General features: G+C 47.9%; 1 protein-coding gene across 26 annotated transcripts in view; it reads right to left on the bottom strand.

Annotated features, from left to right (window-relative positions):
* IL1RAPL2 (interleukin 1 receptor accessory protein like 2) overlaps positions 1-20,210 on the bottom strand; it is a 397,669-nt gene that overhangs the window by 277,355 nt on the left and 100,104 nt on the right. For 19 of the 26 annotated variants that reach the window (XR_011101166.1, XR_011101167.1, XM_068697284.1 and 16 more), the window contains one exon: positions 14,542-14,625. The exons of the other annotated variants lie outside the window; for them this stretch is intronic. Coding sequence is in view for 17 of the 19 variants with exons in the window: in XM_068697284.1 (XP_068553385.1) it covers positions 14,542-14,625 (84 nt within the window). In the remaining 2 variants the exon portion in view is untranslated. The remainder of the gene's footprint in view (positions 1-14,541; positions 14,626-20,210) is intronic. 26 annotated transcript variants of the gene reach the window in all.

The raw sequence follows: 20,210 nt of genomic DNA, 5'->3' as shown, positions 1-20,210 counted from the left end.
TTCTCACTGTATTCATAGCGGAAGCAAGGAGGAGCAAAGCATTTATTATAAAAGTACTCCTGAAAGCAGGATGGACGTTTCAAAAGCAAAATATTTGTGTTCTGGACTAATGCCGGAGGGTAATGGGAAAAGCTGAATAATTTACCCTGAGCTGCTCAAAAAAGGAATTTTTCTAGTGAAAGATTTATCTGAATTCGTTCTCCTGCTAAAATTTAAAACCTCTTTCAGTTTTTTACCCATTGCAACATTTTTTTATTTTTTTTTAAAGAAAGACTTAGGAAGAACACCAAAGGTAGCAATCCATGACAAGACACATTGGACAAGCCTGGTTTTATTTTTTGTCATCCTTTTTTTTTTTGTTCCATTTGTTTTTATAAAGAGGCATAAGATGGGGCTGGGTTGATGGACAGCCCCACACCATCAGGCCAGATTTTAAAGACACGTTTCTGAAGCAGACAACAGCTGGAAGCCTCTGCCCACCAGGGCCTCAGCTGATGCCTTGCATCAAGCACGTTGCCTTCCTTGAGGACCCCGAGTAAAGCTTTCCCTGGCAGCTGCTGCTGAGGAGCTTTCCATTCCCCCACTGCTTGTCTTCTGCCAGGCTGCAGCACACGGGCTGCCCTTCTGCAAAATCTCCCTGAACGTTTGAACAGGAAAACAAAGCCCTCCAAAGGTATGGGGGTAAAGCAGGTTGGCTGAGAAAATACTTCAATTTTGATCAAAATAAAAAGTTCTGACTTTGCCTAGATTCTACGTGGGAAACAGAACAATAATCATATAGATATACGTATTTACAGCACTAACAGTCTAGCAGAACTGGCTAGCTTTACTGAACAGACATTGCGCGGGGTTAGGATGAGACCATCCTCCAGCAGACTCCCTCCCCTGGGATCAGCCTTGTATTTAACTTCAACTAGAGACAGATTTCTGGCTGCAGGAAGCAAGTGGAGACCATCCCCTACAAGCCCTGAGAAGGGAAAGGGAAGCCAATGGAGATGAAGCACACAGCTGAGTTCATGCAAAACATTTGTAGCTTCCACACAGGCAGCTAACCCTAACGTCTTCACATTTAGCATTGGCAAAAAAAAAAAAAAAAAAAAAGGGGGGGGGGAAAGAAGAAAAAAAGACAAACCCACTGCAGGAGCACACCCCTCAGGACCTGTATATGGCCAAGGGCTTCAGCAGCATTTACAGCAGAGCTCAGGAGAGGACACCAGCACTGCTCCTCTGCAGCAGGGTCCCAGGATGACGGGGCCGGAGGAAGGTGTACAGCTGTGCCCCCGCAGCAGAGCCCTCGGCCTGCTAAGAATATCCCAGCAGTAAGTAAAATGAGAGCAAGCAGAGGAGTTCATCTTGCTTCAACTTCAGATCCTCGTTTTAACTTGAGGAAATTCAATTAGTTTCTACCCAGAAGCAGTTTAGCTGCCATTGTTGGCAATCAATGGTCCCTAAATGCTGAGAAACTGGCAACTGTTCAATGTGCTGGCAGAGAGGCTTTCCTAATTAAAGATGTCACTTTTCCAGCTAATTTAAGTCTGCCATCTCTTTAAAGTACCAATTGCCACAACAAAATATGAATAGGAAATTGACTTTCTGTGCATCTGTTTTTGCAAAATACTTCCTCCGAGTCATATGTTTCAGCTGAAACGGCTGAGGTCACTTGCCGGGAGGCAAGAGCAGAGCTTTGTTCTACCTCCCCGATACCTCTCAAAGAAAGAAAAGCAGGCGGTGCTCCAGCACCCTGAGGGCATGGAAAAGGTCTTGCTGGGCTCTCCCGTCTTCGGCGAGTGGGACTGTGCTGTCCGATACTGATTTTGTTCGGATAAAAGAACAACAAAGAAATCCCCATGGAATCAATGTGCTCATCTGCAACACCTCTGCTTCCGTGCACAGAGTTGTTAAGTTCAGGCACACCGCAGTGTCCTCATTGTGCCACAGCATCCAGTGCAGCCCCGGACATGCTCCAGTCCCTTCAGCCACGGCCCCAAACTCCACGGCCCCATAATCAGCGCTTTGTGGGACAGCCAAAGGAGGGAGCACAACGCATCCCAGCAGGGCTGCCTTCCTCCAAACAGCTTTTGACTGTCCTCACTCCTCCTAATCTCCTATTTTCAGGTCCATTTGTGAATCTGCACAAAGCAAACAATACCGTATGCCCTGCCAAGCTGAGCAGCATAGCCCATATCTAAACCAGCTCCCTTTGTTCCCCAAATCCCCGACCAACAAAGCAGTTAGAGCAGGACTTCAAATCTTCCTTCTCCCTCCCCTCCAAGGGCTTACTAGCCATTGAATTTTGGTTTTGCAGAATGTTTGATGCAGCCAGATAAGAGCCATCCACTGCATAGTGCCAAGAACTATGACAACTCCTCATCCTCAGCCGGGACTCCAGGTCCTACCAGCACACACTGAATTCAACGTGGACGAGGAACATTCAGCCACCAGCGCAGTCACTCCCGTGAGCATTGCCGACACGATGCTGCGTTTCATAAGCTCGGAAATGCTGGGTGGCTAGCTCGAGTTGGTTAAACAGAAGCTGGTCCTGCATTATTTATAATTTATTAAAATGTATTTTAAATAATTCCTCTCCCACACCATCACTTGATCAGCTCTGTTTACAGTCTGTAGCGGCGGCGCGGAGGCGTGCAGCACTAATTAACCACGGGGCTCTCCCACCCCCAGCTATGACAGCACAGACCCACACTTCCTTCCTGAAATGGAAACCTCCTAACATTTGGTAGGAAGGAGGGAACATTTTATACTTAGACGTGCTCCCTCTGCCAAAGCGAGTTCAGCTCTTCCCTCTGAGGGTCCCCCGGGCTCTTCCTAGAGCTGGGGAAGGCCTCCTGGCAGGGCACTGGGGTGCCCAGGAGCTGCAGGCAGGGACTCCACAGCATGCTAAGGGAGGAGCATGGATATATCCTTTCCTCTCACCTCCTTCCCTAGAAGAGAATTTCTTGGGACTCTACCTCCTCTTCTAACCCCAAAATGCGTTGGATAAGTTCAGTACCATCAGGAGAGGTGGAAGAGCAATGCCAGCCCCAAATGATTTGTGAATAGCTCTTCTAGGCTGTGATAGCAGCCAGTTTTTCCAAGCCCAGCTCAGCAATGTCATCATTGTGCCCGGCTCCAGCCCTGGGGCTGGCCGTGACCTCGGCACCCCCCACCCAAGGTCAATGAGGCTTTCTTTTTTTAAAATTAAGTCACAGGGCGCTGGAATGAACGCTATGCAGAACTAATCCGTCAGCCCAGCCGCAGAGCCTTGCTGTCTGCGTATGTGGCTGCAGCTCCCTGCCCCCTGCGCCAGGACAGTGTCCTCCCACCCTGCACAACCCCATCACCATCGCTGGAGTCAATGCTCGGACTGTCTGCCCAACCCGGCCCCCTCCAAGGAGCAGTACATCTCCACTCTCCTCTCTCCATCACCCTCCTAAGTCGCTGCTCGTGGTGAGCAGCAGCAGGAGAGGAGGGAAGGGAGCCGCTGGCACCCCAGGGCACCTCCAGCCCTCGCCCCCAGGAGCTGCGGCTGCTGCTTTGCCATCACCCACCAGCTGCCATCCCAGGAGGCCAAGGCAAAGGGCAGAGCTCGCACACAGCCTTGAGAAGGGCAGGGACCCAAGGAGGCACAGCAGCTCTCAGGGCACCCCACGACCACACCGGCTGCAGTGCGGGCAGGGTGTGTTGGAGGCTGGCCCGTGGCTCTGCAGCTCTGCCTTGCCCGGCGCAGCACAGGACAGCGGTCCCAGCCTGCTCGCACACACAGGGACGTGATACTGCCATCTGCAGGCATCCAAACCAACACACAAACCTGATCCCACAAGCAGCTTACTGCAGGAACAAGTCTGAAGGCGAAGCCTGGGCTGTCCCAGCAGGTGACTCTGCAGAGAGCCTCGCTCAGCGCCGGGGCTGAGCCAAAGGAGCAGTGGAAAGCAGGGACAGAGCTACAAGGAGAAGATCAGAGTCAGCTCCTCATCAGACCTTGTGATTACTCAGTCTAACACCACAAGTGCAATAGAGAAATGTTCTTGGCCAAGAAAATTCAAACATGTTTACAATTTTATACACATATGCAAATGCGCGCATGTATAGTTTCCTGTACAGCAAGAACATGTTTAGCTGTATGCTTTATATAAGAGCGCTTCCTTTTAGCTGAGGCATGCATCAGACTCAGCCCAAGTTGCTTTCTGTACAGCAGCCACGCACCAACACCTCCCTGAGAAACCTGCGGGGTGCCACCACCTCCATCTCCCTGCTGCTAATGGAAAATCAACCTGCACAGAAACATCTGGCAAAGGACGTTATCCTTCGAGGCAATCACCACGTTGCATTTGACCTTCCATGAGCACGTAACATCCCTTTTCCACTGGAAAGACCCCGTGTTAGTGCCTCAGGTGCTGACCTGCACATCCCACACACGCCTTTTGCTTGCTCCACTGGCAAAGCGACCCACGGCCACTGCTGCGTCTCCTTCCCTTCCATTTCTTCCCACGAGTGGTCACAGGCCGTGCCCTCACGGATCTGGCTTTCTTAGCTCCCATAGGATGGAAAGAGTCCAAGCTTTGTCTTTTCTAACGCTGTCTTACCTGCTGGCAGTCCAAAGCTTTGTGCCAGGGCAACACCGCCGGGGGAAGGAGAGGGGAGCTATGCGGTTTCTTGGGATGACGAAGGGAACCTCCACCAAAAGCTGCGAGAGCAACCTCCCCAACTACCTGGCTAACCCCAGTGGATCTGACTTGCCCCTGCTGGGAGCAGCAGCTGCCAGGAGCAGCCACCAGCAGCCAAACCCTCACAGCCCTCCAGAGACAGCCCCACCGCGCCTCCCAGAGCCGCTCTGCAACAAAACGCTGTGTGCCTGGGGAGCACGCTCATACCCAGACCCTAGGGAGGAGTGGGAGGGATGGAATTATTTCTGTTTCAACTATTCCCGATTTAATACTGCGGTTTGAAAGCAAAATGGGGAAGAAAAAAAAAAAAAAAAAAAAGTGTGGCTGCTGAGGGTGGCTTGTTCTCCAACCATCTGTGCTCCTGGCAGGAGCCATTCTGCTCCTACACACCCTTCAGCGCCTTCTGCTCCCTGACGTGTTACACAACTGTACAGCGAAGAAAATCAACAGAGCGAGCGAGTGGCCAAGTACCCCACTACCGGCAGGGCTGAGCACGCCTGCTGCTCTCCTTCACCTCTGCCCCTATACAGGGGGATTGCTCCTCAGCACCTGACACCAGAAAACCCCCAAACCTTCTTCCTCTCTCCTTCCCGTATTGCTCTTCCCCATCCAAACCAGGATTTGCCCTGCAGAGCCATAACTAACTCAACTCTCCCAGCCAGGACACCCATTGCAGTTGCAGTTTCCCACTGCACTAATATCGGTGACCACCAGCTCAGCCTTCCTCCGTTCTTGTGGGTGAGCTGCTCTCCACCTCTGCTTTTTGGGTTCTGCTTGTCGTTGCTGTGCAAAGCTCACTGAAAGCCCGAGTCTGGATCCCTAATTTCCATATGCTCCATCATTTGGATTCAGGATCTAAAATTACCTTGGTTGCCACAGAAATAGGAGCTTGCAATTCCCTTTTGCCTTGCAATTAGGTCTCTAAATCACTTAATTGTGGGAGCCAGATTTTCTAGTGGAGCTCATTCATAAGCAGAGGGAGCCAGCTGCAAAATATTTATCACGGTCCAAATTCTCTCAAGTTTTCAGCATTCGGATCACAGGGTTTTGTCCTGATCCAGGTCTAGGACTAATGACTGAAAAATCCTAGGAGGCCAGATAAATCAGGAATCGTTTCCCTCAGCAAGCACAGCCTCTCCTTCAGGAAGCGCCGCACCCTGCCAATCCTTGCACCAAAATGGGAATTTAATCCTTCAAACTTCCTCACCCTTCTGCACACCACAAGGCTTGATATAGAAAGGTGCTCTACAAGTATTCCAACAACGAATTGTACTTTTTTTTTTTCCTAATTAGCTAGCCGAAAAATTCATTAGCATAAAATTTATCAGTGTGATCATTTCAGTACCTTCTTTAAAAGTTGGTAATTAGGAGCGCCTTCTGTAGAGGCTCTCTAATATAGTCATTTTATCAGCTCTCTCAAAAACCACACGTACACAGCTCCAGACTAAAATAGCCTCCAAACACTGGAGAACAAGCAGGATTTGATATAAATCTCTTCTTCTCCCCTGCATTTGTGGCTTACAGTGATTAAGTTTACAAGCCAGCCATGCACTACCAGGAGTAGGTACACCTCGTGGTAGGTGCTCAGTGAGTACTACAACGAGCAGTCCTGTACTAGTACTAAGTACTTACGTTGTCAGCGGTGCTCTGTAAACAAATGGCCACATTTGTTATGCTTCCCTAAATAACTAGTTACTAGGAAATCATAATCATCTAATAAAAATGGGTTTATTTCTGAAGTGGATCTAATTAACAGTGTTAAAGACCAGTGACGACATTTGTACCTGGACTCCATTAGGGAGCTCTGTGCAGGAAAGGGGACGGGGCAAAGGATCAGAAAGCACCTAGGTGATTTGTGAGAGCATGTTCCACGGGAAATCAACGGGATTTAAGTGCTCAGAACCTACCTCTCTTTTCAAAATGCAATTCATATAATTATTTTCTCTAATTATTGGGATACCACAAAGAGCACCGCAATCATCCAAACAAATCCCTCTTGCATTGCTGCCAAAGCTTTTCTTTCCTCTCCATATGCAGAAAATACAAGTTAATAACCTGAAACACATCCCAGATTTCAGCGAGTCCAAATCCTGAAGTGCATTTCTGGGCAGGTGCATACTGCAGGGCTAAGAAACAGAACCATTTTTTCCTCCCAGATCTGCTGCTCTACCTGGGTGATCGAGGATTTTTAGGACCAACTCCTCGTCATCAGTAGTACCGACTTCTCTTTTGCCTATGTGTCAGAGCTTCAGCATCTTTTAAACATCATTTCTCTGTATTTATGACTGAGGTACAGTTCAGTAAGGCGGCCCAGTGAATCAGCTCACTTTCTCCGGGTAGAACTGCGCAGGCTAACAGCATCTCCAGCCCCAAACATCCTTCAGGCAGCCATGAAAAATGAAGGAGGCTGCAGAGCACTCACTGCAGTGACATGAGTTACCTCGGAACAGTTCTCAGAGCAAAGCAGGACACTCACAGGAGTCGTACAAGGAAAGAAAGGAGAAATTTCTGTTCACTTGCAATGGATAGGAATGACTCGCTTGGCTCCAACCTTCCAAGCATCAACATCCATGGCCATATAAAACTAACTTCAGAAGATGAGGGAAGCCCTGACTCACAGAACAGCACTTGGAGGCTGTCAGAGGTTTTCTGTAACTGATCATTTGCTTTAAATTAATAATCCTTGTTCGGCTGCACAGCACACCAGTTTCTGGCTACAGAAGCAGCATTCCAAAAATGCTGCGTATTGTAGTAATGCTTCAAGAAACGAGTACGCCGGCTGCTATTAGAAATCATAGGAACATTATTTACCTCCATTGAATACTGATCTAGATGCTTAGCAAATAAAATGCAGCTTAATTAAGTGATTTTATCTACGAAACTTTTTGATAATAAGTAGTTTAAATATTAGCTTTTTTTTTCCAAGCATTTCAATTATTATTAATAATAGAGTGGGAGATATTGCAATAGTAATTCCTCATGCCAGTGAAAAGGACTTTTAATATAAATTCATAACGATCCCATTGTGTGGACCAGATTCTAATCTGGAAAGCCCGCTGTGCGTCTGCAATTGGCATTCCCGAGTCAGAACCTGGCCTCTTACTGTGAGTGCTGCTCCTGTTTCTGACATCCCCTCCGCCAACAACCAGCAGTGCTAACTGCACGCTGCCCTCACACCACACACCTGCAAGGGCTGGTGTTTAAACATTTTAATTTTGGTGTTTAAACATTTTCATTTGTTCCATCACGACCTGGATCTATTTACAAACTTAAGTGCTTTGTTAGATCAAAGCCCGTCTTCTCTGACTAAGGAAATCACAATTTTTCTGTGGGTTACATTAAAGACAAACGCATGGCCACAGGTAGCACATGTGTGTATCACAAGTCCTGCAAAGCCAGGCCCTGCTGGGGGTCGGTGCTGGGGCCTCCCGTGCACGTCCTTCTCACTTTTTGCCACCAGGCTGACTGCTGGAGCAATTCAGCACTGGACCGATGCTTAATTCAGCACATTTCCAACCTGTGCTTGTAAGACATTCCGGGTATCTCACTCAGGAAGGAAGCATTCAGGCAAAGGTAGGCAGAGGCATGCCCTGTATCCACACCACAGCTGAGGGAGAAACACAGATGGCTGCTTAAAACGCAGGGCAACTGGGGGAGGAATATTTGTATTCGCAGTTCCACCCCGGAGATGGCAAGCAAGAGAGAAACTCGGGCCAACAATGCTCCCTTTGACTCTGGTAGAGCTTCACAAATAGCTCCTCTCCCAGGAGAAGCCCGAGCACAGCCCCGGCCAGAAGTTCTGTGGGGTTTTTAGACCTTCCTTGGGTTCACAGCTTCACAGACAAGGTACCTTCACCTGGGCATTGACAGTAAGTTGTACAGATGCTGGACGCTCCAGATTGAGAAATTTTCTACATGATTCACCGAGCAGCTCCTCAAAGCTGGTTTCACACTGCAGGGCAGCCCCCTTTTGGCCAACAACCCAGCGAGCTGAGGAAAAACCTCACCTGTCCTCCTCTGGTATGGGAAGCAGCAAACTAAGCCTTATTTGCAGAAACGGGACAATCGTGGCAGTTCTCCTAGTTTTAGGCCAACATTTCCATCTAAAAATAGCACGGCAAATCAGCACTGCACTAATTCAGCTTTCCCAGAAACGCAGCAACCCCAGAGCGAGAGCACCTCTGCCCAGGGAGCTGCATCTGCACAGCCCAGGGTTCAGCTCGCAGCCTGCAAACCGAAATCATTCGGCGCGAGGGGTACACACGTTGTGCACGTGGCTGAGCGTGCACGGTTCCGTGCTTCACGGCTGTCTGATCCTCCCCTCCTGCAGGAATTAAGCCAAACGGTGACCACAGCGTGTTATTTAAATATCACCAGGGATTAGGAGGTTCAGAAAGACCCCAAGCCCCGTAAAGTGCTGCTGAGCAGGATTATTTCCCGGCAGCGTGTGGATACAAGTGTAAGCTGCTTGTACATTTTCATGACCTACATCTGTACGCAAGGAAGAGCCGCTGTCCTCCCCCTCTGCCAACAGGATCAAATCAAATTGTGTGCTTCCCAGCGATGGATCCCAACTCCCTCTCTCCCCTTCCTTTCTCTTTAGCGAACAAAAAGGGGAGAGATAAGAGATAGACTTCAGCAGCTGAAACAAGGTGGAACTGCTGAGCTGTACGAATAACCACAATGTTGAGTCAATGGCATTCAGAGCACTAACAGCGGGGATCAATTGAAAAAAAGGTAGTAAGAAGTGAGAGTCTGAGGGGAGATACAAGGTCAAAGCAGCTGGTGGGAGAAAGCTGAGCGATAGAGGGGGGAAAAAAAAAAAAAGCTGAGACCCAGAGGGACCATTCACATTCACAGCACAACATTCCTGCAGTCGTTGGTATGCTCCTGCCTACTTACTGGTAATTTATATTATACTGCCTAAAACTAAAAGAGGAAAGAAGCGCTGCTAATTATAACAAGGTGCTACACACACAGCGCAGTGCCACTGCTGTTCCTCACAGGTCAAGGGAAGGCATCCCGCGTTATTCTGCTCAAAAGAGGCTAAATAATGCAGGAACTCCGTTTGCAAAATCATACAAGCAAAACAAATGTCATTTTTCATGCACAGAGCAGTTACATTTCCTCACGCACACAATCTTTAATTATTAAGGGAACTGGGATGGCAGGAATAAAGCTGCCAAAACAACGAGGGGCTGAGGACAGCTTCTGTATTCAGACTCACAACCAGTGTTTTACACAGAGGTTGTAACACGTGAATGCAAGACACGAGCAGAAAGCAACACCAAGTGACCTGTGAGATAAACCCAACGTTACACAAAGCCCTTCGATGAGTGCCACTGCTGGTCTGAATCCAGACAGAGGCACGCCTGCGTGTGTGAGCAACCTCTGCCTCCAGCATCCACAGGGTTACGTTTCGTAGTGTTGGAAACCGAGCTGGTGCTGGACCAGTTGTAACACCGCGTCCAACCCTGCCAAAAGGGCTCCTAACGCTGAAGTCGGGGGATAAAAAGCCCTGGTCAGAGCATGTTTTCCTCTGCCCAGGTTAAGAGCTGTTCAATAGGAATATAACAGAAGCTGTAAATCTCCTCTGCCTGCGGAGCAGCTATCTGACACCGAAGACACGGAGCTGTCACGGTGCAGATAACCGGTACGCTGGGCAGGGAGCACCCAGACGCGCGTAATGCATCACCCGGCAGCGCTCGAGTTGAAAAATAAAAAATAAGAATTTAAACCAAAATAAAACAGAAACTGGCCACGCTGCAGACTGCCTCCAACTTTACATTAAATATGCACAGAAACTTATTACCTGCTCCTTGCTTAAAAACAAGCTACAAACAACTCATCTTGAGATCCCACACATGCAATAACCAGCACTGGCCCTACCCATTAGCGAATCCTAAACTTTTCAAGGTTTCTGTTTTGCTTTAGTGAGGCTGCAAAACCATTCGAGGAGCAGGATTTGGGGCCTTGTGCCTTTTCTTCTCCAGAAAAGCCACCAGGACTGCCCTGTACACCCCTTCTCCTTTCACCCTCTGCCCTGACACTGAGGCTCAGCCCCTGGCTCTCCGGAGCCACCCCTGCAGCCAGCACTGCAGGTGAATGCCCCCGACATTTTAGGGCCAGACCCCGCTGCCCTGCACGCAGCCACGCTGCCTGTTAGAGCACAGCAGTAAGAAATGAGCCCCAGGGGGATGTGAATTTCAGCGGGGCAGATGGATGACAAAACCCTCCCCTTGTTCACCTCATCAGGGTGCTGATGATTTCTAAGCACAGGAGAGTCAGAGGAACAGAAAGGAGATCGGCTCCAGCACGAAGCATGGGAAGGGAACCAGAGCCAGTCCTGCGGCTCCTTCCGAATTCGGGCAAAGCACACCCAGCACAAACGGCCACTGGCTGAGAAAATTAAAGAGAGGAAACCAACCAGAACGAGCAACACGTCAATATTGGGAAGAGGCTAAAATTGTAAGGGCAGCCATAGTCCAGACCTGACAACCCTCTGTATCCAAAAGCCTACAGCCAGGTTTTGTCATTAAATGTGAAGTGACTGCACGTGATGACTACCTCCCCTCCTTGTAGCTCTTTCTGCAGTCCTGTCCTATTCAGCATTAGCCGAAGCTTCATTAAAACAGACAAATGTTACAGGTCCAGCTTTTGCAGTGCCTCGCAGAAGGAAAAGGTAGAGATTTGAGCTGATTAAGACGCTGCTTAATCCAATAATTGAAGCGTAAAAAGGGTCCGAAGGTCTGATCAACTGAATTAACAGCTTCACTTTTGATCTAGCAGAGAGAAACCTACAAAGATCAAAAGCCGGTTTTATGTAGCCCCTTAGTATCTACAACTTGCCCTGAGATGTCAGCTCTTGGCACCTGTGTTGGACGTGAATCACAAACCCTTATTACGCCTGCCAAGACCCCTGTGAAGAGGCGCAGGATTTCCTCTCCACCTTACCTCTTCCCTAGGGAGAGGCAGGGATCCTGCAGAACACACGGACCCGAACAAATCAGTGTGGTCAAGACCTGGGTGGACATCGTTAGCACACAAAGAGCACTCCAGAAACACCAGGGAGAGCCCAAACACTCGATGAGCTGACCGGGCAGGCAGCTGCGCCCTGACAAATGCCTCCCCCACCGCGAGCAGATCTCACGATGTGCAGGCAGAGCGCTGCTTTTCCCAGGGCTTCTATTATTTTAGCTTTATAAAATTAGTGTGCTAAGTTAGTTTACGGCCTGCCAGTTGGCTGCATTTCAGAGCTATTGCAGCCCACACAGCTCGATTTTTGTTTTTTTAAGGCATGGAAAAAAAAAAGTGTATTAAAATGTCTAAACAACGCCATAATCTTGATTAAAGCTAAATTACCCCAATCCTTTTCCTATTAGGAAGGAATTAGCATGCTAATCCCACCATTCTGACAACTGACACGTTTTTAAGGGAGAATTCAAGATGCCTTTATCCCCCCCTCACCACTAACGTGTATTTTATGCAACGTGAGCATTCACAGCACTGGCGCCAGCAAACACCACCCCTCCTTCCACAGCAAGTTACAGCCCCAGGCTGGTTTCCCCAAACCCCGTTTCCCTCAGCAGCCCTTCAGCTACACCTCTGACCCTCTGCCAAGCTTCAAACCAGAGGTCAGTAAGGTTTTTGCAGTGCAAACGTGGAAAACACCACAAGTGCTTGGCGAGGAAGGGCAGCACGTACCTCTCGCGTGCTCGGCTGAGCAGCTCTCCACAAAGAGAAGCAGCGATGGGAGCGTTGGCAGGGGAAGGTGGCTGGCACACAGCACGTGCTGCCATCAGCCTGAGCCACCAGGATACGAAGCACAAGGCCCAAATTGGCTCCTCTTAAAGGCAGCCCATCGCAGACAGGCCTCTGTGTCACAGGTGAATCAGGCGGGTACCAAACCTGTCCTCGGCAGCAGCTGCCCAGTGACAACCTTGACCCTCAGCAGCCCAGAGGGGTGAGACCTCCCCTGCCGCTGCCCTGTGCTGAGCTGAGGTTGTCACAAAGCCCAGGGCACAACGGCAGCCCCAGGAGCTCTTCAACACAGCGCGCCCTACCTCAGCCATCTCCTCAATTTAAAGCAATATCTAGCAAAGAGGAAGAAAGGGGATTAAATTCTCTCCCCATCCTCTGCGGTTTTCTCCTTCCTGGCCATCTCAGCATCCTCCCGGACAGCCACCTGCATCCAGGATGTGCCTGTCCCAAAGGCCCACCTTGGCCCCGACACCTGGACCTGTCCTCTCCGCCCTCTGCTCCAGGCAATCCCGGACTCCCTGCAGCCCCACCACCACCGCATCACCCCCACGGCAGTTTTATGCTCACAGTCTGCCTCACTTAGAAGCCTGTTTCCAAGCCAAACTGTCCCTCTGACATCTCTGAGTGGCAACCCACAGCCCTGATCCCATCCCACAGCCCTGAGGCAGCTCAGCTCTCCACCAGCAGATCCAAGCACCTAGAGAGGAACCACCCCTGGCTGTGACTGCTGGGCCAGCACCACCTGCAGCAGGCGCAGGCTCCCCCTTCAGCTCAATTCCTTTCCCTAACACTCCCCAGGCTCTGGCATGCTCCCATTAGCCAAGCAAGGAGCCGTACCCACAAACCTTGAACCAACACTACCAGACTGGAGCTGGCCAGCACGGCAAAGCGGGTTTGCTGGGATGCTGGGTGAGCAGAGCTCTGCGCAGCTCCTCCTCTCCGCTGAGCACCGAGGCTGCAGGTAATGTTGTCATAACTACGCCTGTGTCTGCAATCAAGTGCGAGCTCTTACTCACCTGTCTTTTTATTAGATAAAAAGCCTTTCGAAATTGGTAAATTAATGTCTGCACACCAGGCTTGCAGCCCTACAGACACGAGCAGAAATCCTAACGGGGTTTGTTCCAAACTTCCTTTGCTGGTAATAACCCCACAGAAACGGGCAAACGATGACAAATGCCACATCTCATCCCTATTGTGGATTTGGGGCTTCTTTTTTAATTTTATTGTAGGGTATTGGTTTCTCATAGAGAATTCGGTGAAGATCTTTTTAAATGTTATGGTTATAGCAGTAACAGAGCTTAAACTTACTTTTTATGGAGTATTTCTAGAAGCCCCTCCAAAACAGCAGATTGCCAGCTCCCGTGGTTGCCATTAAATGTCAGCGTTTGACAGTTTCCATACAGCAGCATCTAAGACAACAGTTTCTGCCTGCAGTTAGGACAGTAACTGTTGGAAATTTGTGGTGGCTGTTGGCAAACAGTGGCTTTTTTAAGGCAGGTTACCGGAGATGCTGAGGTCTGGAAGAGCAAGGTTTGGGGGGTGTCTTCCTCTGTCTGTGCAAAACCAGAACGACCTGGTGAAATCTGCTTTTTTTTGTTGTTTTTTTACACAGAAATGGGAAATATTCGGAAGAATTTAACTGATTCACAACCAAAACCTTATTTTTATTTTTGTCACTTACGCAGGACAAACATTGCCAAAAGTTCACTTATTCATGGAAGTAACATTTTTTTCCGAAGGAATCTCAGACAGATGAAGGTCGTTCTCTTTCCTTGCAGGAGCTGGCAGTCGGTCACACAGCTCCTCAGCAGCACTAATGGATGAGCAAAATCAGGGTGCTCACTCTTTTTATCCTGCTCTCTCCTTTTCCCTTTTCTGGTTCCTTATTCCAAGTGTGCAATAATCCCAATAAATTCTCAGCAGCAGACCTGCTTCCTAGCCTGCAAAACCTCGAGATTTCAGCATGCCACCATTCCTTATTGTAACAGAAACAAATACACCTTTTTTTTTTTTTTGGCCCAACAAGGAACAAATGTACATCCACGCATGAGCACGAGCCAGCAGACAAGAAGACTAATATGGGATGTGGAGGAAAAGGACATACAGCCATTGATCTTACCGCCGCCCAGCTGCTCTCCAGCATCCCAGGAAAGTCTCCAGTTGTCTCTAGCAGGGAAAAGTGTCTCGGTGTAGTCTTGTGGACCTGCATACACAGACATAGGCAAACCTGAAACTGTGTGCCCCTCGTGTTCTGGCTCTTTCCTCCTCAAACGCAGCCCTCATCCAGGTAGCCAGATTGCAGTGTAGGCTGGCTGTGCCGTTAGTCAGAGTGGCAAGGTGCTAGAAATCAGATGTTGGTAAACTTTGAAGTGCCGTGCACGCATTGTTTTCGGTACACAATGAGAAGTGCCATAAGTTTAACATGCAAATAACCCCCTCATCCACCTACAAACCTCTCCAAGCTTTGTCTGAAAGAGGAATCGAGGGCTGACACCTGTCCTTTGGCAAGAGCTCCAAGTCTCAAGAGCTTTGCAAAGCTACCTTTAATGTTTGTGGCATACTTCAATAGGATTTCGTGCTTGCACTTGTGACACCGCAGCTGAATTCAAATAGCCTGCCAGAGCAGCAGCTAGGGCAAGCAATTTCTTCTGATGCTCAGAAAGCAAAGGTATTTTACAATGTAAGAAGCGAGTCCCAATTTAATGACTCCTCGGTGTTCCTAAAAGAATTGCAATTTTGAGAATGTATGAAAGAAAATATGCCGGACATGCTAATTGCATCTCCTGTCCTCAAAGCCCAGAAGGGAAAGCAATTATCACATGCACTCAACAGGCTACAGCACCAAAATACCCATCAGCATAAGGCAGCAGCTTCGGCAGCACATCAGCTAATGTCTGTTGCCTTTGTGCAAAGAGCAGTTGAAAAAAGTTTTCTCAAAGAGACAGCACCGAGGGAAAACACGAGTGACTACAGCTGGCATCGTGCGCTGCAGCTGAGGACAGGACAACACGTTCTCTGAAGGAATACACAAGAGGAAAACCAAAGTTGTCTCTTCCTGAGCGATGCCCCATCCCTGCTGACCACAAACACATTCAAGGACTTCAAGGACTTCTCAGAGTCATGAGAGAGGACGGCAGAGGGTCAGCAGCTGCTGGTGCTGGGACCAAGCCGTCTCCTTCATCACACGTGTGCCCTGCCCAGTCCCATCCTGTACATCCCAGCCTGGCTCTCCAGGGCTCCAGGAAATAAGTGTCGTGCATGTGATGAGAGCAAAGTGGGCAGAAGCTGGATTTATTACGAGGAGGAGCTTGAAAAATTGCAAGCAGGTCTTCAGACAAGAAACAGCCAGTTCTGATGAAGAAAATGAGTGCCCAGCTTGCTTTTGGACCAACCCTGCTTATGACAAGCACTGCAGTTTAGTTACTTTTAATTTATTCTAATGACTTAAAAATGCTCTGCTCCACACCAGCCCTGCCACAGGGAAGGCGATGGAGAGCCGAGTGAGAGCACTGTGCTGAACACACCTTGACTTAGTTTGCATTCACCTAGCAGTGCCAGCTCCTCTGATTTCAGGCAAGCAGCTAGGTGGGCAGACCGCATCCTGCTGACATTAACATTCGTGTCTGTCTCAAGCTGAAGTTTCCAGGCCCTCCTGCTCTGCTTACGCATCTCCTAATGGATGCGACAGCCCGGCCAGCGTGCCGGCACCGCTGTGCTTTGTTCACAGGGGGGCCCATCTCGGTGCATTCCACCCACTCACACAATCCTGCGAAAGCAAAGCATTTCTTTCCGATCTGTCAGCTCAGAGGGACACTCGCAGAGCAGATGTGCTTAGGAAGCATCTGCATGCGGAGCAATTTGTCACTACCGCCCTGCCCGCTTTGGGCAGTGCAATGAATGCTGTAACTTCCACGTCGAGTTGAGTTTTTGTCTTTCTAAGACTTAAACTACCTGCTCTTTCCAACCAAGGAGACTTCTCAGTCTCTAGCACGTCAGATTAGCTGGCCTGTTGAAGACAAAGCATGTTTTATGGAAACCAACAGACCCAACCATCCTTTATCCTTACCCGTAAATCTGAGACAGGGCTTGAAAGATTTTGATGTTTTACAAAAGCAGTTCCACGGCAGAGAAAGAGCCCTGAGCAGGCCACAAATATCCAAGTGTACACTTTGCTATCCAGCAGCCAAAGCTGGAGGATTACCTTTCACCTCAAGGGTAATTTTTCAAGAAAAAGCTCCCTCTTTCTTTTTTTCCCCTTGATCACAGGAGAGATGCTGGATTGCCACAGATGGCCGTTGGTTTTCATTTCGTGCATTTTACACAGAACATTTTATAGATCGTACTAGCTAATCAAATTACCCAAATTAATTTCAAATTCAAATGCTGAGCTGCTCTACCTTCCCCACGCACCGCCACTGCGGGGGCAGCACGCTTTGAACAGACTGGGGGAAGGAGGCTCTTTGGCAGCCTGGTCCCAGAGCAGGTGCTGCCGGGGGAGATGTTTTTAGGGCTTCACACTCGGAGGGCTGCCTGCCACCGCTGTACGGGGAGCGCAACAGCAGACAGCATCAGCTCCCTGCTTTCTGTACAATACGAGTAGTACTGCCTATTTATTTCACAAGGGCTTTTTCAGGATTGTTCACATTCATGTATTGTTCTCCTCTTCCGAGGCTGCCTTTGCAGGTGCTGGTGTTCAGACGCATGCCTGGGAAGGTGGCAGATAACAAAGCGGCAGGCACAGGGCACCTCGCAGGGCAGGCAGATAACTCACCTCGCTGGAGGATGGCTGCAACAGCATTAAAAACGCTCCCTCTGCAGAGTCAGCACAGCGGCACTTCTAAAGGAAACTTTAAGAAGGAGCACTTATAACCCACTCCCCCCACGAGAGCGTTACTTGAAGGAAATAATGGAAATAAATGGAAAATAAAAACGCTCCCCAGAAGGTACTGCGCTGGGTACTTCAGTTACTGCTCTCCACACGCACGGCCCTGATCTTTGTTCAGCTCAGAACTCAATAATGTTTCCAAGCATTATTCCAACAACCAAAGCGGGTTTTAGACTTTCCACAACACGAAGAAAGGCTGCAGCGGGGTGAAATAGAGGACGGCAGGAGTACAGGAAAGAGTGGGGGAAATACAACTGGGCCGTCTGCTGCTCCTGGCCAGCTGCACAAGCCCAGGGTGCTGCAGGCAATCCAGCAGCACCACGCAGAACCCAGCACTGCAGCAGCCCAGAATCTTTTTCCTCTCCCTGAAGCAGAGAAGATAAAAAGAAAATGATACAGGGAAGGGTGTGTGGTTTTTTGTTTGTTTGTTTTAATGCTAAGGAAATAGTTTGCAAATTATTAGAAACAAAAATAAACAACAACCAACTCAGCTAATGTACTTCTCTGTCTCCTCACTGTGAATAAATACATTTCACATCTACATGTGCTGTTCCTCACTGACATGCCCTTTCTCCCCTAATACAATCATCACTGGTGCGACCTTTGGAGTTTTCCATACAAGCTGTTGCCAATTTTTTTGAGCACTTCATCTCTAAATGCAAATGCTTTGCTAAGCATCCTGCAGTTAGGTCTTTTGGTATAAAGCACTTTGTGTCTACATTAAAATAAAATTCAACACCTTTTTAAGTGTTTATTCCTATGTATACAAACAGCAACTTCCATGACACACGACAGGTTCCTCTAGAAGGTTAGGAAGTTCTGTAAATTGATGGATTTCTGACATTTGAGAGCTGGCATTTGAAGCTATTTTGAAAAATAGCTCGGTTTGGGTGGTTTTGGTGTTTGTTTTTTTTGTGGGGGGAATTGCTTGTTTCCACTGTTGTCTAATTTTTCCATCAGAATAAAAGCTCAACTGGCCACAGCTTTTGGTGTGCTATTTTAACAGGACTAGAGCAAACAATGAAGAAAAGCTTTCTGAAGTTTGACCGAATCATTACCCAATACTCAGAGCAAATGCTGCACTTGAAACATCTCAACAGGGACCAACTTCCAGAACAAACAAGCCCAAGCCTCTAAGCTACTTTTAGAAGTTTTAACCCTGAACCTTCTCCCTGTCTCCAAGAGGAGCAGCATTCCCACTTCCCACCTGTGCACGGAGCAGCCCCAGGCCCACAGACCTAGCAGCAGCAGGTCTGTAGAGAAGGGAGCAGCACCAGCAGGGCAAAAATCAGTCTGGGTTGCCTTCTGGAGCAGAAGAGGAGTTGGCATTTTAACCACACCATTATTACCGTCAAGAGATGCAGCATCACCACCCGTCTTACATTTTTCTTCCTTCAGAGAGAGAAGATGCATACATACAGAAAAACAACTGTCTTAAAATATTAGGTGCAATGCTGCTGGTGGACTGCTACAAAGATGATCATGAGTTCCTTACATCACACCCTTCGTGAGACACCCAACAGCCAATATATCATGTGGGTCAACCAGACAGCTTCTGAAGCTGCCCCTCACCAGTTTGTTTCACCACAACTCACCAACTCCTGCCATCTTTCCAGCTAGACTGCCCCAAAAACCTGTTGAGAGTTTGATTTTCCCCTGAACAAAAACTTACATAATGCCTGATGATTTTTTTTTTTCCTTATTCATTAATCGTGATGAACACATCATGAAATTCTCTAATGTATTCATTATTCAATATTACTCAAACATTTTGTCAGCAAATAATTCTTGGTTTATAGGTCATTCGAATTGCAAATTGTAACTATTACAGTCATAGTTTGCTGCTTATTTTTTAACATATGTAATTTATTTAACTTAAGTAATGCATACAGCCAATTTAATCAATGTGCAGTGAATTTCAATTTGTGTGTTTGACTTTAATATTCTTAGTTACATAAATCACACACTCGGGAAACTGAAAATAATAATATGGGACTTAAGAGAATAATTGAAGCCATATGAACTGGTTTCATGGAAAACATGAAAATGCATTCGTATATACAAGCTAATCTGACTTCCACTTTACAAATCCTATGAACATTTGCAACTCTTTTTTCTCTAATTCACTCTGATACAGTTAATTTGTAACAAAACCCATGCCAGCAGCTACAGCAGATATTGCCAGATTGCTTTCCACTTCCTCCTCTGTATCCTTATTTAGGATATTAAATAACCCCGGTCGCTATTAACTTTTCTTTATCCAGGATCTTAGAAGGTATCTGTCCACCACATATAGCAAAAGACCTTCAACTTCCACAGCATTTGGGAGGCAAACTGCAATTAGTGGTTACCTGAATCGATCATAAATAGCCTAGGAGAGCTCTAGTTACTTAATGCTTTTGATTTTATTGTAAGACCAGAGATAAAACTATAATGAGGTTCAGTGATAATAGGAAGTTGGTCCTCTGGGACTTGAAAATTGAAGTAAGTAGGCAGAAATTAAATGTTTATCCAGCAGATTCCTGTTTGTTCATGCTTTAATGTATACCTTCACCTATGCTTCCATTGCAATTAGGAAACAGCCCCAATTAGTCCAATCACTGTCCTTCAAGAGAATAAAAAATAAAAAGAAATAAATCTGGCAGTCGATTTTTATTGCCAGCATGACTTTGCCTAGTGAAAAGGCCTTACTTGGAACTGGCAAGGGATGAAAAATGCACCACCTCCACAGCTCTGCAATTTCTCCCTCTAACTGTATCCGAGGCAGAAAACAGCACGTGGATGTACAAGCAAGCTGGAATACGCTTATATCTGCTCACCTGTACATCATATGCACTGCAAACGAGCAGATGATCTGGAAGCAATAGCAAAGATATGCTGCGTGTTATCACTGAAGTCAGGTC

The sequence above is a fragment of the Anas acuta genome, chromosome 13 (genome assembly GCF_963932015.1).
Source record: "Anas acuta chromosome 13, bAnaAcu1.1, whole genome shotgun sequence".
Lineage (NCBI taxonomy): Eukaryota > Metazoa > Chordata > Aves > Anseriformes > Anatidae > Anas > Anas acuta.
This window is presented reverse-complemented; position numbering and strand designations above follow the sequence as displayed.